Here is a 14,344-nt window from a genome sequence, read left to right as displayed (position 1 = left end):
ATAGATAAGCATACTTGAACTAGCAGCACAGATGTTAGATTTATGCTTCATTGTTTGTATTTCCAAAAAATGTCACTTTAAGAAGAGAAAAGACTTTGAGGATGAGGACTGACTGCTGAGTTTGGAAAACATGGTGCCATGAAAGCTAATTTAGCTGTGGTTGCTGGAGTGTAAACTTCCACAAATCCAATAGAGAGCAGGACAGAGCCTCTAACATCATCCTAAACTCTGATAATGGATCTACTAGTGCTGAATGGAGCTTGTGCTATAACATTACCCATAACCTCACTAAATGATCCCTAGCCTTGGGTGCAATGTAAGGTTACTACTGTTTAGGCACTAAGTTAGCCGGGCATGCAAATGTTTCCAGCTTACGATAGAGAAGGTAGACACACTGTTTAATCCAGTCTTACAATTTTGCTCCTGTGTTTTTGGTTTTGGAAAAGCTAAACATGTCTTCAACATGTGAAGAAATCCAAAGCTTCAGAGATCTTCCGTGACAGTGAAAGATCATTGTTTTGTTTAAATGTTAATAAACCCAAATCCTAACCCTTCAAGTCACTTTTATCGGTATTAAACCAAGACCACAATCTTTCCCTAACCTTAACCAAGGGCTGCTTTGCCTGAAGATAAATATAAAAGTTTAATGATGCTGTAGTTTCTACTAGCGGATATTGTACTGCAATATCGGATATTTTGGGCAGAAAAAAAAGCAAAATTGTCTCTGAATGTTTCAGTCATACATTCAGTATCAACATTTTTGCTACTTGCCAAATACATAAATTAACAAAATTTTTCATTATGTTGAAAAAAAAAACATAATTCAGCCAGCATTACGTTTCTGGCAAAACATATTTGCTGTTGTAATTTAGTAGTATATGAATTTAATTTCTAGGAGACAGGGTTGTGACAAGTTAACTGCATATAGCATGACTTTTTTTATTATTTCTCTCCAGAATTGACTACATATTACTGTTCCTATATGGGATCATCTGCCATTATGAGAACACCAGTCTCCACATACCTCAGAATAAACATCAGAAAAGTATTCATGGTTCTTTGACGTCCTGTTACAGTCTGTATCTCAGCACAATAGCACCAGTAATCCTGCTTTACAGAACGCTCGGGCACGGTACTGCTATTACCAATATTATTCTTATTATCTGACCTTTTTTCTCTTTGTGCATTTTTGTCCCGCTGGTCTTTGTAGTTTAGCAAACATGAAATATCAAAGTGGCAAAAAGAGATAAGACATGCTCTCTTTGAGGTCTGCTGTACTGTATGCAAATGTCCTATACTTGTTCTTCACTCCTCTCTTTTTCTATCTGCTCTGTCTGAGTGCATTTGTGTTGGATTTTCATATTCAACCTAAACAGGACCACCATCAGAGACTTTATATGTGTGGTTATATCTTTTAAATGAAAATTTTAAATGAACGCTTGCAGATGTTTGCAATGTTTGCAGAATTTCCGACGGACAAACTGTACCACATTCTAACAGAAAAATCAAAAGTCTTGTATCTTGCAGTTGTCAACTTTGCAATCAATGCAATTCTGTCCTCCAGCAGCCTAGAACGTGACCTCAGCCCTGAGAAAAAAATATTTTGTAACATTACAGTAACCTTAAAACCTAGCAGTGTGCTATAATGAAATGAAAACCTCTAAGAGGTCTTTTTCTTTTGCTCACAGTTGCATTACTTTTTCACAGGCAGACCATTGATGCATGTTGTAGATACGTGATGTGCAATCCTATGGTTCCCTCAATAGTAGGACCTTTCTTCTCTCCCTTGACCTCTAGAGAACAACATCCCCATCAGGAACATAAACACTTTCAAACGTAGAGGGAATTATTTACCTTCTCGGGCTTCAATTTTGATCACAGCACAAAACAGACTAGCCACTCTGTTAAAGCATAGGTAGAAATATTAAAAGACTGCCAAGTGAAATGTTTAAAAAAAAAGATAATTTACATACTTTTTAATGATAGCTGTACTGATGTGTCATAATGTTACAGAAGTAATTTACTGTCTTCCTTAAAGACCCCAACTACGTCTTTTGAGTATAAAACGGTGTGCTCCTCTAGGCTTGAAAGGTGGTTATAAAAGTGGCTTGATTCTCTAAACAGAGGCTGTAGTCATTTTAAATTAATGTATGCTTAAATTGATCTTAGAAATGGATACCAATAATGACAAGTTTTCACAACAATATAAAGTCTTAAAAACTTGTTAAAAGCTCCTGTAATAAAAATCTGTTTCTCCACTTTCCATCTATATGCTCAGTATGATCTTAACAGCCATATTTTCACACTGCTCATGCATTAACAAGGATTCAGACAGAAAACAGCACTGCGTTTTCACACAATTTGTTGTACTGAATGAATTTTCTCCAAGAAATACTCAGATTTGCTTCCGCTCTTTTTACTAAACTAGTCTCCTTGACCTCACAGTGAATTTTATTGGTACAAGACACACTGAGGCAGTTCACTGTGTAAGAACATAGTGCATAAAGAACAAGACCAGAGTACAGAGTACAAAAAGAAAAATTCCACCAAGGACGAAACAACAAAACAGCTCCGTGATGGAAGAAGAAATGAAGGAAATCAGGAAATCCTTGAGCTTTGTGTCGGAGAAGATAAGTAAAGTCACCAAATAACAAACCAAACTTATGGAACCAATGGATGCGATGCAACACCTTAAATGTTTATCAAGGAAAAGGAAAAGAAGATTGAAGACTTGCAGAAAAGAATCAATGATATAGAACAATACACATGAATGGAAAACTTGATTTTAACCAGACTGGAGACTAAGCACCAAACATATGCCAGGGCAGTGTCAGTCACAGACAAAGGTGAGGATGCCCCCACAAATGAGTTACAAACACTGGAACATTTCCCCAAAAGGACAGCAGAGTAAAACCAGCTATTATAGTTCATTTTGTAATTCGAAAGAGCAAGCCATTAAGACAGGCTAGGAAGCTGACGGGGACAGGAGTGTATCTGAATGAACACCTCACCAAAAAGAGTGCTGACGTTGCCAGGCAGGCAGGCACATATTCTGCAGAAGCAAAGCAAAATACAAGCCACTTGGACAAGAAATTTCAAAGTGATGATTCAGCTGAATGGATCTCCTGACACCGCAAAAGAGGTTTTGGTAAGAGAACTAAAAGACCTAGATCCGTACAGATGATGACATACAATTTGTTCTCTCTCGTGGAACAGGAGTCATCAATAGACAGTGATGCTGATGTACATATACAGCAGACACTGAACATGAACTGTGTGTGGAATAATTTAAATGGCCAAGACAAGAGTATGTGTGTGTGGAAATACTTGAATAGACTATGACTGCCACAATAAGACAAGACAAGGATTATTCCTTTTCCATTCAAAGACATGGATGATGATGAGTTTGAAGAAATGGGATCATCAGACAGTGTAGGTAACAATTTACCTGGACATGAGAACTACGAAAAGCTGCACTTGAAAAATTTGACTTTAGAGAACACAAAGTGTATGAAATTGAGAATGACATTGATCCTGAGAATCACTTCCACAATAATGTCAACTGCAACTGTGAGTATTATACTGATGAACAATTCAAAAGCAATGTAATTATGGACAGTACCTTATCAATAATACACTTCAACAGTATAAGTCTTTATAGCTATTTTCTAAAAAAAATTAAGAACTATTTGAGACAATTCACCATGTTTAATGTAATTGCTGTATCAGAGACTTGGCTCAGTAAAGAGAAAGAAGCTGATGTTGAACGTGAGGGCTACAAGGTATTTACTATCAATAGAAAGAACAAAAAGGGAGGAGGAGTTGCCCTGTTTGTGAACAATGACTTCAAATGAAAAATAGTATAAAGAATGTCAACAACAATAGAAGATATCATGGAACATATTACTGTAGAAATAAATGTGGAGAAATCTAAGAATATAATTATAAGCTGTGTATGTAGAACACCAGGATCCTGTCTTGACACATTCAATGATAAGATGGTTGATATGTATGATGAGATGAATGACAAAAAGACGGTCTCATATGGGGGCATTTTAACGTAGATTTGTTGAACCCAAATGAACACAAAAAGAGAGCCTTTATTGATACAATGTGCAGTATAAGTCTTTTTCCTACTATCTTAAAACCAACTAGAATAATAAGTGACAGTGCAACATTAATAGATAACATTTTTATCAATGAAACTGGGAGTAGAGTAGTGGACTGCTTCTTAATGACATAAGTGACGACCTTCCAGTTTTTGCAACCTTACAGAACTTTTTTTGAGATTAAAACTCATAGAAATTCCTATACTTCTAAATTGATTTGACACAGAACACCAGAAGCTATAGGGGCTCTTAAGGAGGACTTAGGGAAGCAAAGCTGGAATGAGGTTTATTCAAATAATGATCCAAACAAAGCTTATGATGAATTTCTGTCTACTTTTACCACCTTATATGACAATTACAAACACAAAGGAATGGTTTGATATTAACAAGTTGTCATTAAATTTAAATAAAACTAAATTTGGATATTGAAACATATAAATCATGTCAAGACAAAAATGTCGAAGGCCATTGCAAAATTGCAGAAATAAAAGACATTCTCAATCTAAATTCATTAAATATATTGTACATTTCTTTTATATTTCCATACATTACCTACTTAGTGGAGGTTTGGGGAAACACATACAATACATATACAATAAATACAATAATCCAATTCTTATGCTATAGAAGAGAGCTATAAGAATTGTAAACAGAGCTGATTATCATGAACTAACCAACATGTTATTTATAAATACTACATTTGTGTGCACTGGTCAGGTTTTCTACAATTCTCATACTTAAACAGTTTAACCAGACAACAGCTGACATTTTAAATAGCAAACTGAAGAAGTCTGTAGACTAACTCATGTTCAAACAAATGCTTGCTTGTATTTTTTTACAGAAAGAAATGTACCAATAATGGTTTCTAAATCTCCACACATGCTCAGTTCAGTTCAAAACAGTTCAACATACCATCAACAATATTACTTAATCTAAGAAAGAGACATGCTTAAAATATGCGCTTTGACATTCTTGCTATCCCCGATGATGAATAACTGGGGGCAGAACTTCTCTACATCTCAGCGTTTTCTTGGATGTGTTCAAAGCCCTGAAGAGCGTCTAGTAATGTTTATATTAACCACCACCTAAGCTCGCCTAAACCCCCAGTACCTCACAGGATATACTCTCAATATTATTTATGGCACTAAACAGACTGTCTTTATCACACACAAACTCTTGGCCCCCACTGACTGGATTTTGAAGAAACTATAGGGAATGATGCATGTATTAGTTATGCTTTTGGCATTTTCAAAAATACTCTAATACTCTAGTTGCCTCATGCACAATGTCTTCATTACCACTGAATGTTTCTTGAAGAAAAGGTACTTGTTACATTTTAGACTTTTTAAAATGTCAGTGATTGGCTGATAGAGCAGGCATAACATTTGTTGTTTCTGATTGTCCTCTTATTGATCAAGACACCAACGTCTGGAGTGTGGAATGACATGTTCATGTTCATGTGTTCTTTTTTTCACAGCTGTTTGCCTGTAATTTCACATCTTCTTGTACAGTATGTATAGCTCCAAATCTACAAGCCACAACAATGTGTTGCCAGAAGAGGCTGTGTTAAAGCAGGCACATACTTCAAATGTTTCAGAGGCCAGTCTCATATAAAATATCCAGTATGTATACATATGGTAAGTTATATGAATTGCGTTGAGTTCTCTGGCGGTCCATATATGGACCATTTAAACAAGACTGAGGAGCACTGAGCAAGTTTGTTTTTCCTCCTCGAGTTTATTTGATATATGTGTTTAGCTGACATTATTAAGAAACTAGATCTGTTTCATAATGATGGGATAGTTTAGCCATTAAAAAAGAGCAATAAAACACATTTTACAAGACTTCCAACACTGAGTTTTGTTTGTTGCACATACAGCAGATTATCACCAGTAATTCTTAGATAACACGTATGTTAGGATAAGTTTGGCAATACTCTGGACTAAAATGCTATATTCTCTTATTGTGAACAAAGCCTAACTTCTTACTTTGTGCTATTGACCTTCATTGTTGCCATAAAATGCTTTAAAACACATCAGTGAGCCACACCATGATGGGTGACATGCTCCATAATCATAAACATGTGCATTATAGTTTACTGTTTTATTAAATTACTTAGCCTTTTTATTTAAGTTTTTAAAGACTTGTGTGTTAAGTCAGGGTAGGGAAGTCAGATAGTAGAATACCACATTGTTATTTTGTTCTTTTTATGGGGATATATTTTACTATAAGAAGCATATGTTATGTGCAATGAATCCACAACCATTTCCAATTGTATTTGCGCTTTTAAAGTTGAGTTAAGTTGAAAACTTTATGACCAAGCTGGTTATTGCTAAATTAAAATTACATGAATTACAGGATGTGTCCTAAATATTATGCACTTTAGCAAGTCTTCTGCAATTAGTTGTGGGGAAGATTTCCCCTCGTAATACCTGAGCTATGCACATGAAATTTTCATTTCAGTCTTTCATTTAGTCTGCTCACATTATTTTCAAGGCCGATCCATGTCTTCTTTAGAGAATCAGAGCCTTCATTTTTCATTTAACGTCCACATTGTCATCAAACAAAAATACTGACTGACTTCGTCTGCCCTCTTTAGCAGCCGTTTAGTCAGTTTACATGGTGTGTTTTATGCCATAAACGTCTTTGAAACATTCACTCAGAAAAGGGGTGCCAGGATTTCTGTTTAGATTTCAGGAGGGACTCAATGATGTCTGTTTTGTCTCTGGGAGCATGCCTCTCCAGCCTACCTCTGAAGAGCCACACAGTAGTGTGTTTCCAGTTACCACCCAGAGACAGTCCACAGCACCTCATTCAGTTGAAAGAGAAAAAGCAAGAAAGCAAGAAAGAAAGTAGATAAAAAAAATAGATAAAAAAAATAGATAGATAGATAGATAGATAGATAGATAGATAGATAGATAGATAGATAGATAGATAGATAGATAGATAGATAGATAGATAGATCTTTTCTGTGAGCCCTGTTCTTTGGTCAGAAAATCCAGGTTTTCCCTGAATTTTACCTAAACAGATACAGTTAACTAGATCATCCCTCTTTATTTCTCCTCGGTGGTATGATACTTGAATGTTTCCTGGCAGATGTGTCCAGGGTCATGACTGGGAACAAAATTTGGCCCTGGCAGTTTTCGTCTGGACTGGCTCCATTTTTCCCCAACATATGCACTTATGAGTTGCGTAAAGCAGTATCAGGCTATTTATAACATATAGGCCAAGCAATTGGTCAATCAAGTTGACACCCTAACAACAGGTGTACTTACAGGGTTTCATAAAATAATGTAATAAATATATAAATAGCCAAGAAATAGCCTACAGGAAAAGTCAGCACCCCAAGAGGCACATTTAAGATTTTTTTCATTTTACTCAGCTCTCAAAGCACTTATGGTACAATCCATAACTTCACAAATAAAACAAAAATGACATAATCAAATGTCATGAATGTAGTCTATGACAAAATGCAAAGCTGTCATCATGAAACAAAATAGCCAAAACTTCTCCATGATGTGAAACCTATGATGATTTGGATATGTGAGAGCTAGTTATAGTCAATCATCCAACATTGTTTTCAATTTTTTTGTCATGGCTGCATCCTATTGGAACGGACCTAGAGTGACTAATCAGCTGACATCATTTAAAAAAACAGCATAGCACAGCAGCCTTAAGCAACAAATAGAATAGCATGTCCTTCTATAGGTGGTGAGAAGACATCTCATCAGTGCGCTGTTCTCTGCCATCTTATCGATTATTCCATCAGTGTCCAAAGCCAAAAGTATGTCTTTTTCTGTAGCCATAAGCATGAATGCTTCAAGATGTAGTGCTCTATAATCTATTCTTGATGAATTTTAAAATTGAAAAACTGTGCTCGCATGTCATGTGTGTAAAGGAGAGGGTCAGGTTCGGAGCTCCGCTGTTAACACTGTCACTACATGAGCTTACGTTAGCAGTAACACCTGTTGGAGGTTGTCATGCACCTTTCACTCTTCCTTTGCAGCGGCCTCCTCTTCTTGCAGCAGTGGACTCTCAATGTTATCACTGCAGCTCGGCATTGCTAACGTTAACAGGATTTTGCATGGCAGTGGCATCGATATTTTCTGTCAACTTAAAACATTTTGCAGCATCAGCCACAAGATTTTTTTTTCTTTTCTCTTACCTTTTCCGATCCACCTTTTCACTTTTTGGGACCTTTATCCATTTGTACAGGCCAGCATTGTTTTCAATTCAAACTCCACTCTTTCTGTCTTGATTTGATTATTTCCCTCTTGACCTCCATTGACACATCCACTTGAATGGGTGGGGGGAGGACAACGGTAGCATTTCCTGTACCTGCCTTACAGCATAAGTAGCCTATTGACAATTAGGACCTTGTTACCCCCAAAAAGATGGATGTTCCAACATGAAGTGGGCCTCTGCCTGCAGGTTGAATTTTTTTTCCCACAATTTTTTTCTTCACATTGCTGGTGGGCTGGCCCATCTGGAATTTTCTAGAATTGCCAGATTGCCAGTCCAAGTCTGGACGTGTCCATGTGAAAAAGTTTTCCAATGCATTTAGACCAGATGTGGACTAAGATCAGATCAGCGAAACTGGAACATACTGTCCTGCTTGCAGTCTTACAGCAATATATCCATCTGTCGTCTGCAGTGTCAGGTGCTACCAAAATGCTGTAATTCAGAAATGGACTGAAATTAGATGTACCACATTTCCCTATCAAATATTAATCAGAGAGACTGAAAGTGGGTTTTTCTTGCCTATATAATTTCCTCTGGCTTACACAATCCTACAGTGACAGCCTGTGAATGTTTTCCATCACTCACTCTGTCTCTTGCAGGTTGTGAAGATGATGATCATCGTAGTGGTGACCTTTGCCCTCTGCTGGCTGCCCTATCACATCTACTTCATTGTGACGGGCCTCAACAAGCATCTGAACAAGTGGAAATACATCCAGCAGGTTTACCTGTCAGTGCTGTGGCTGGCCATGAGCTCCACCATGTACAACCCCATCATCTACTGCTGTCTCAACAGCAGGTGGGTAAAAGATGTGGTTGATAATCTAAGTAAAATTAAACGTCACAACTGAAAGTTGCTCCTTTAACATTATTACTAAATGAGACGAAAAAATGTCGGAAGTGTACTTGATCTTACTGTTATCGTGCATCAGTGAATGAAATTATATACCATTACATTGTTTTATTGTTTTGATAGAGGATGAACATTAGGCATGGCTTCATTAATTACGGACTCTGGAAGAATAAATGTAGCTTACATCATTATATCCTAATGGTAGAGAAAAAAAAATCACTTATCATATCTAGCCATCAGTTTATCAGGATGTGTTGCATGTTTTGTCACATTCTTGTGTTTAATTCACTCCAAGTTTCCCTCTAATTTCTTATAGTAAATTAATACTTTATATGTGTAGTTCAGGGTGTTTTGGTCTAATAAAAATGTAGTCTCTCAAATGATGAGATGCTTATCTTCACAACTTGTAGATATGACAGTTAATGGGTTTTTTTTAATCAATTCATTGAGAAAGCGGACATCCTTAGTAGTGAATCTTTGACATCACCCAGTCCACTCAGATAAATGGATTTCATTCTCAAAAACGATAACGCCTCTCTCAAGTACCTTAAGCTGTTTGATGTACCAATGAATATGATCTCTATCCATTCAGAAAATGATCCACAGGCAGTATGACAAGTGCTGTCTGTTTACTGTTGAGTACTCTCACTGTAAATACTGCACTTCCACACCAGTTGACCTCTTTTTCATCACTGCACAAACATTTAGACATTCATCACTTGCTGCCTTTTTAAAAGCTTCAGGGATACCTGAATACGACCTCTGCCAGTAGCTGAAGAACCAACCATTGGTACAACACTGTACACAATATGTGCTGCTTCTTGGAAACAAGCAGGAATCACTCAGTAATCATTTATCACAACATACATAATTATTTAAAGGGGCCATTTTATGCTTTTTGTGATTTTCTGCTATTTTTATACTGTTATAATGTTAGATGTCAATGTTAAACATGTTCAGCAGTCTGAAACTTGAGGTGTACATATGTATAAATGCTCCCTGAAAGTCAAAAGCAAGGGCTTCAGCCTGCTCAAATAAAGCACTATTTGCAGTGGTACCTCTAGTTTCTCCTCGTGATGATGACAGATTGTTCATGTGCACACCCACAAACGGTTGCTTAGGTTGTTCCATGGGCTGTTTGCATTGTCCACTCACATATTTTGGATCAGATTCAAGCTCGAACATTTACAGATGTATTTAAGAAGTTTCCATTTTGAGTAAAGAACGTGAAAAAGAAGTGAAATCCTACGTTTGTTTACGTAGCCACCAGAAGTCGGCCAAGGGGAAGCTTCTGGGAACTAACCAATAAGAACAGAGTGTCCCCTTAAAGGGACACTAGCTAAAACAGCCTGTTTCAGTGGGGCTACATAAAGGGCCAGTATAAGATAAAAAAAGGAGTTTTTTGAACTGTGAATCATGCAAAGATATTCCAGTAGAACCCCAGAATATAGACCTGGAAATGTCCATGATACATCACATTTAAGGACTACTAATAAAATACCCACAGATGTACTTATATTTATCTTGCACATTTTATTCTCTATTCACTTCCCAAACAACCACCTACCCTGTGTTTACCATCTCTTCTCTTCTCTCCCTTGTGATGTGGCATCAGGTTCCGGGCTGGCTTCAAGCGTGCATTTCGTTGGTGCCCATTTATCAAGGTGTCCAGCTATGATGAGTTGGAACTCCGCTCCACGCGGCTGCACCCAACACGCCAGAGCAGTATGTACACACTGTCACGAATGGATACCACCATGGTTGTGGTTTACGACCCAGCCGAGGGCGATGGGAGTGCCAGCAGTGGCTCTGGAAGTAAGCCCTCCCTGTCTGCCAGACAGAAAAGCTATGTCACGTCTCGCCACACAGAGATCACTGGATGCAACGGTGGCAGTCTGAAAATGCAAAATGGAGGCAGCCCAAATGCTCAACCTGAGGAGTTCTCTTGAAGGGCTTTTTCACAGACGTGCATACAGAAGAACACAAACATACATATGCATGTAAGGAATTTTAAACACATGCATAATACACTGTACATACAAACAGTGCATGGGTGTTTGCTAAATTTAAACATAGAAGCATTGTATCAAGGCTGAACATGCAGAAAATGACTGCACGAATATGGAGATTATTCTATATATCACCTTAGTGGGTAATACTGATTATATAAAATATTCGGGAGCAGCCTTAACCACATATGAGGTGAACAACGCTCATCATGTATTATAGGTCTATATTCCAGGCACTCTCCCTCGGACCGATACAGTCAAGTTTTCCCCTAATCCAATCAAGGTTCCTCTGCATTAGTAAATGAAGTAACTGTTCTTTCCTCTTCAGCCAAACATTCAGCTCTGATTGAGATTAGCATTTAAACACAATCAGTGCACTGCTGTTTTGGTAAGGTCTCGCTCCCACAGTTCAAATGATTGATAATGAAATTAATCAGTTCTGCTTGGAGATACTCTATTAGAATATATTCTAAAAAGGTATTACCGTCTCACAATAGAGATATTCTGAAAATATGTCATGGTGATTGTAAGTATGTAAGTATGTCATAGTTTTCATTTCAATCTATAACTGTGAACTTTATGTAGTACAGAGGACTCTGCTGTCTGTTTCCCCCTGCAGCCATGAGTGAGCAGCTGTAGAGTGTCGCTTAGAGTTTTCCAATGGAATAGCTGTTGATTGAACTCTGTTTGTCTCTACATAAAGCTCCAAGTTTGTTACTAAAAAGTATTGAATTTGAGCTTGGCTTTCAGTTATGTAACTGTTGCCAGGAACATGTGTTCTGGTAAATGGTAATGAGCTATTGGCTAAATGAGTATACATATGTAGCAGGTCAAACAGGCTGCTGGAGAATCGTCAAATTCAATGTGAACTAACCAACTAGAGGCTAGTGAGTCAATGTCTTTCATTTTCACACCTTTCACGAATCTAGAGAAAAAATTAAGGACTCAGCAAACTGAAGTACAGACAATCCTTGTTGTACTGTTCTTTATGTTATATGAAATGCCTTTGTAAGCTGTATAATCAGAAGGCAGAACTGATTGGGCCCATTGCCACTGTTGGTGTCTCCATTTCTTCCAGCATGCTGTTATTGTGTGTTGCAACCTAATTTAACGCTCTGCTAGTGTGCACAATAAGTGTTGAGACCACATCAAGCAACTCTAGCCTCTAGCCATGTTAAGTTTACAATATGATAAGTGGAACCATACTGTGTCAGGTGCGCTTATATAAACCATATAAGAACAGTGCGTCCCCTGTGACTCAGGAAACACACTAAGACCACTAATGAGGGCGAGGAAAACCTTTACCATGAGTGTTATTATGTCTCACTGCTGGGAATTAAGTGTAACTATAGTTATGTTAATATTTAAGTGGGGTGGGGGGGTCACCAAACAGACCTTTTAAGATACTACAAAATATCTTTTAAAATAATGTATTGAGTGTCTTGTTAGATGCAGTGAAAGCTCAATGGGTTCCACAGCATTATTACTTGTTTATGAACAAATGTCAAATGGTTCAAAAGCAAAATGAAAGCTTAAATCTTCTATATTGATTAGAAATTACAATCATTCAAACGCATTGTGGTAGTGCTTAATTATCTTTTACCAACAGTTCTGAATGTTAGAAGACTTCATGAAAGTATTTACTCAAGAATGTGAAGAAAAACATGTTGTGTTTAATGTACTGTATTTTTAAGATGTTGTCAAATCATTTTATCGCCACATGTAGTTTGTTTAATATCTGTACACGGTAATTAAGCTATTTTTCGTGCTCTCTGTATTAATGTACATGTTTTGTATGAATGTACAGTACAATGTGTGCCTCTCTCTGTCAAGTGGTGACTATATTCTTTGTTGTATTTGTAAAGGAGTTAATTTCAACCTGAGCCTCATTTCTTTGTTCTTACCATCTTGCAGAATCGATTCTGACATTTTCATTACTTCACTTCATATTTTTGTCCCTTTTACTACTGCTCTTATTTAAAAAGCAGGAATCAGGTTGAAAATAACCGGTTTTATCTTTTAAACAAATGATTATGAAATGATTACTGCTGGTAATAACAATTATTTGGGGAGATAAGGAATTGTAGAAACTCTTTGTTAAAGTAGATATTAAGTGATTTTACAATTATATATCATATTTCTTACAGTAAGACCTCCAAAATGTTTTAATTGCTCTGCATTGGTTAGTTCTGATGTATTTGCTTAATGTAGCCTCATTGCAAGGGTCTTCTTTACATTCTTAAGAGTGTTTACAAATGACATGATATGCTTCTGATGAAATGTATCTGTGACTTGTTGCAAATGCAGTCAAATTTTCTTGAGGAAAAAAAAAAAACCTACAGCCGCAACTGAGCAATAGTGTTTCATTTCGTGTTAGTTGTCAGAAACAATGCAGGCTTTTGTAATAATCCGCAACTTTTCTACCTAAAGAAGCATTGCATTCAAATGTGTAATTATGACTTCCACATATCATTATTACATCTAAGCATTTTAATTTTATAACTATGGGATTGTTTCCTTATAATTACAAATGTTATTGTGAGGTTGTAAGGATCTCTTACATTATACATTTGCTGTCATAATCAGAGAGCTATACAGGTGGATATCCTACAGTACTGGCTGGAATAAATAAAAGAAGCACTGAGTGACTGGTATGAGCAGTTAGAGCCCACACTGTTGTACAGACAAAGAAAATTTAAGGAAAATATTACTTTATGGATTACAAATACAAATGAATTACGAATGACTCAAAACTAGAATTTAAATCTGCTACTGCCTTTCAGAGATTAAAAACAGACCAAAACATGTATGAAATGTATAATCTTTATACACTGTTAAAAAATCGATCATTCTCTTGTTTTAAGTCAAAAAAGCCCATGCTTATTTGCTTTGTGGTTTGGGAGCTGCTGTCAGACCAGTAATTGCTGGAAAAATGCAGTGCAATGACCTCTTGCCACCAAAGAATCACCACAATTGAGATCAACACAAATGTTGCGGATTATAACATTAAGTTGACCTTTTCAAAGTGTCAATGTGTGTTGTTGTCTTTGTCTTGTTATACAATGTTGGTTAATAAACCATTGATACTGTAACAGTGAGTGTGAACAGATGCCAGATGCTTAAGTGTTGTTGCC

At 36.8% G+C, this 14,344-nt stretch overlaps 1 protein-coding gene across 1 annotated transcript in view; it reads left to right on the top strand.

Moving 5' to 3' along the window:
• tacr3a (tachykinin receptor 3a) overlaps window positions 1-13,989 on the top strand; it is a 32,974-nt gene extending 18,985 nt beyond the window's left edge. The window contains exons 4-5 of the mRNA XM_044339354.1: window positions 8,951-9,147; window positions 10,817-13,989. Of these exons, the coding sequence (XP_044195289.1) occupies window positions 8,951-9,147; window positions 10,817-11,150 (531 nt within the window). The 3' untranslated portion in view covers window positions 11,151-13,989. The remainder of the gene's footprint in view (window positions 1-8,950; window positions 9,148-10,816) is intronic.
• The last annotated feature ends 355 nt before the right edge of the window (window positions 13,990-14,344 follow it).

Source organism: Thunnus albacares, chromosome 3, assembly GCF_914725855.1.
Source record: "Thunnus albacares chromosome 3, fThuAlb1.1, whole genome shotgun sequence".
Lineage (NCBI taxonomy): Eukaryota > Metazoa > Chordata > Actinopteri > Scombriformes > Scombridae > Thunnus > Thunnus albacares.
Note: the sequence above shows the minus strand (reverse complement) of the source record. Positions and strands in the feature narration are given on the sequence as shown.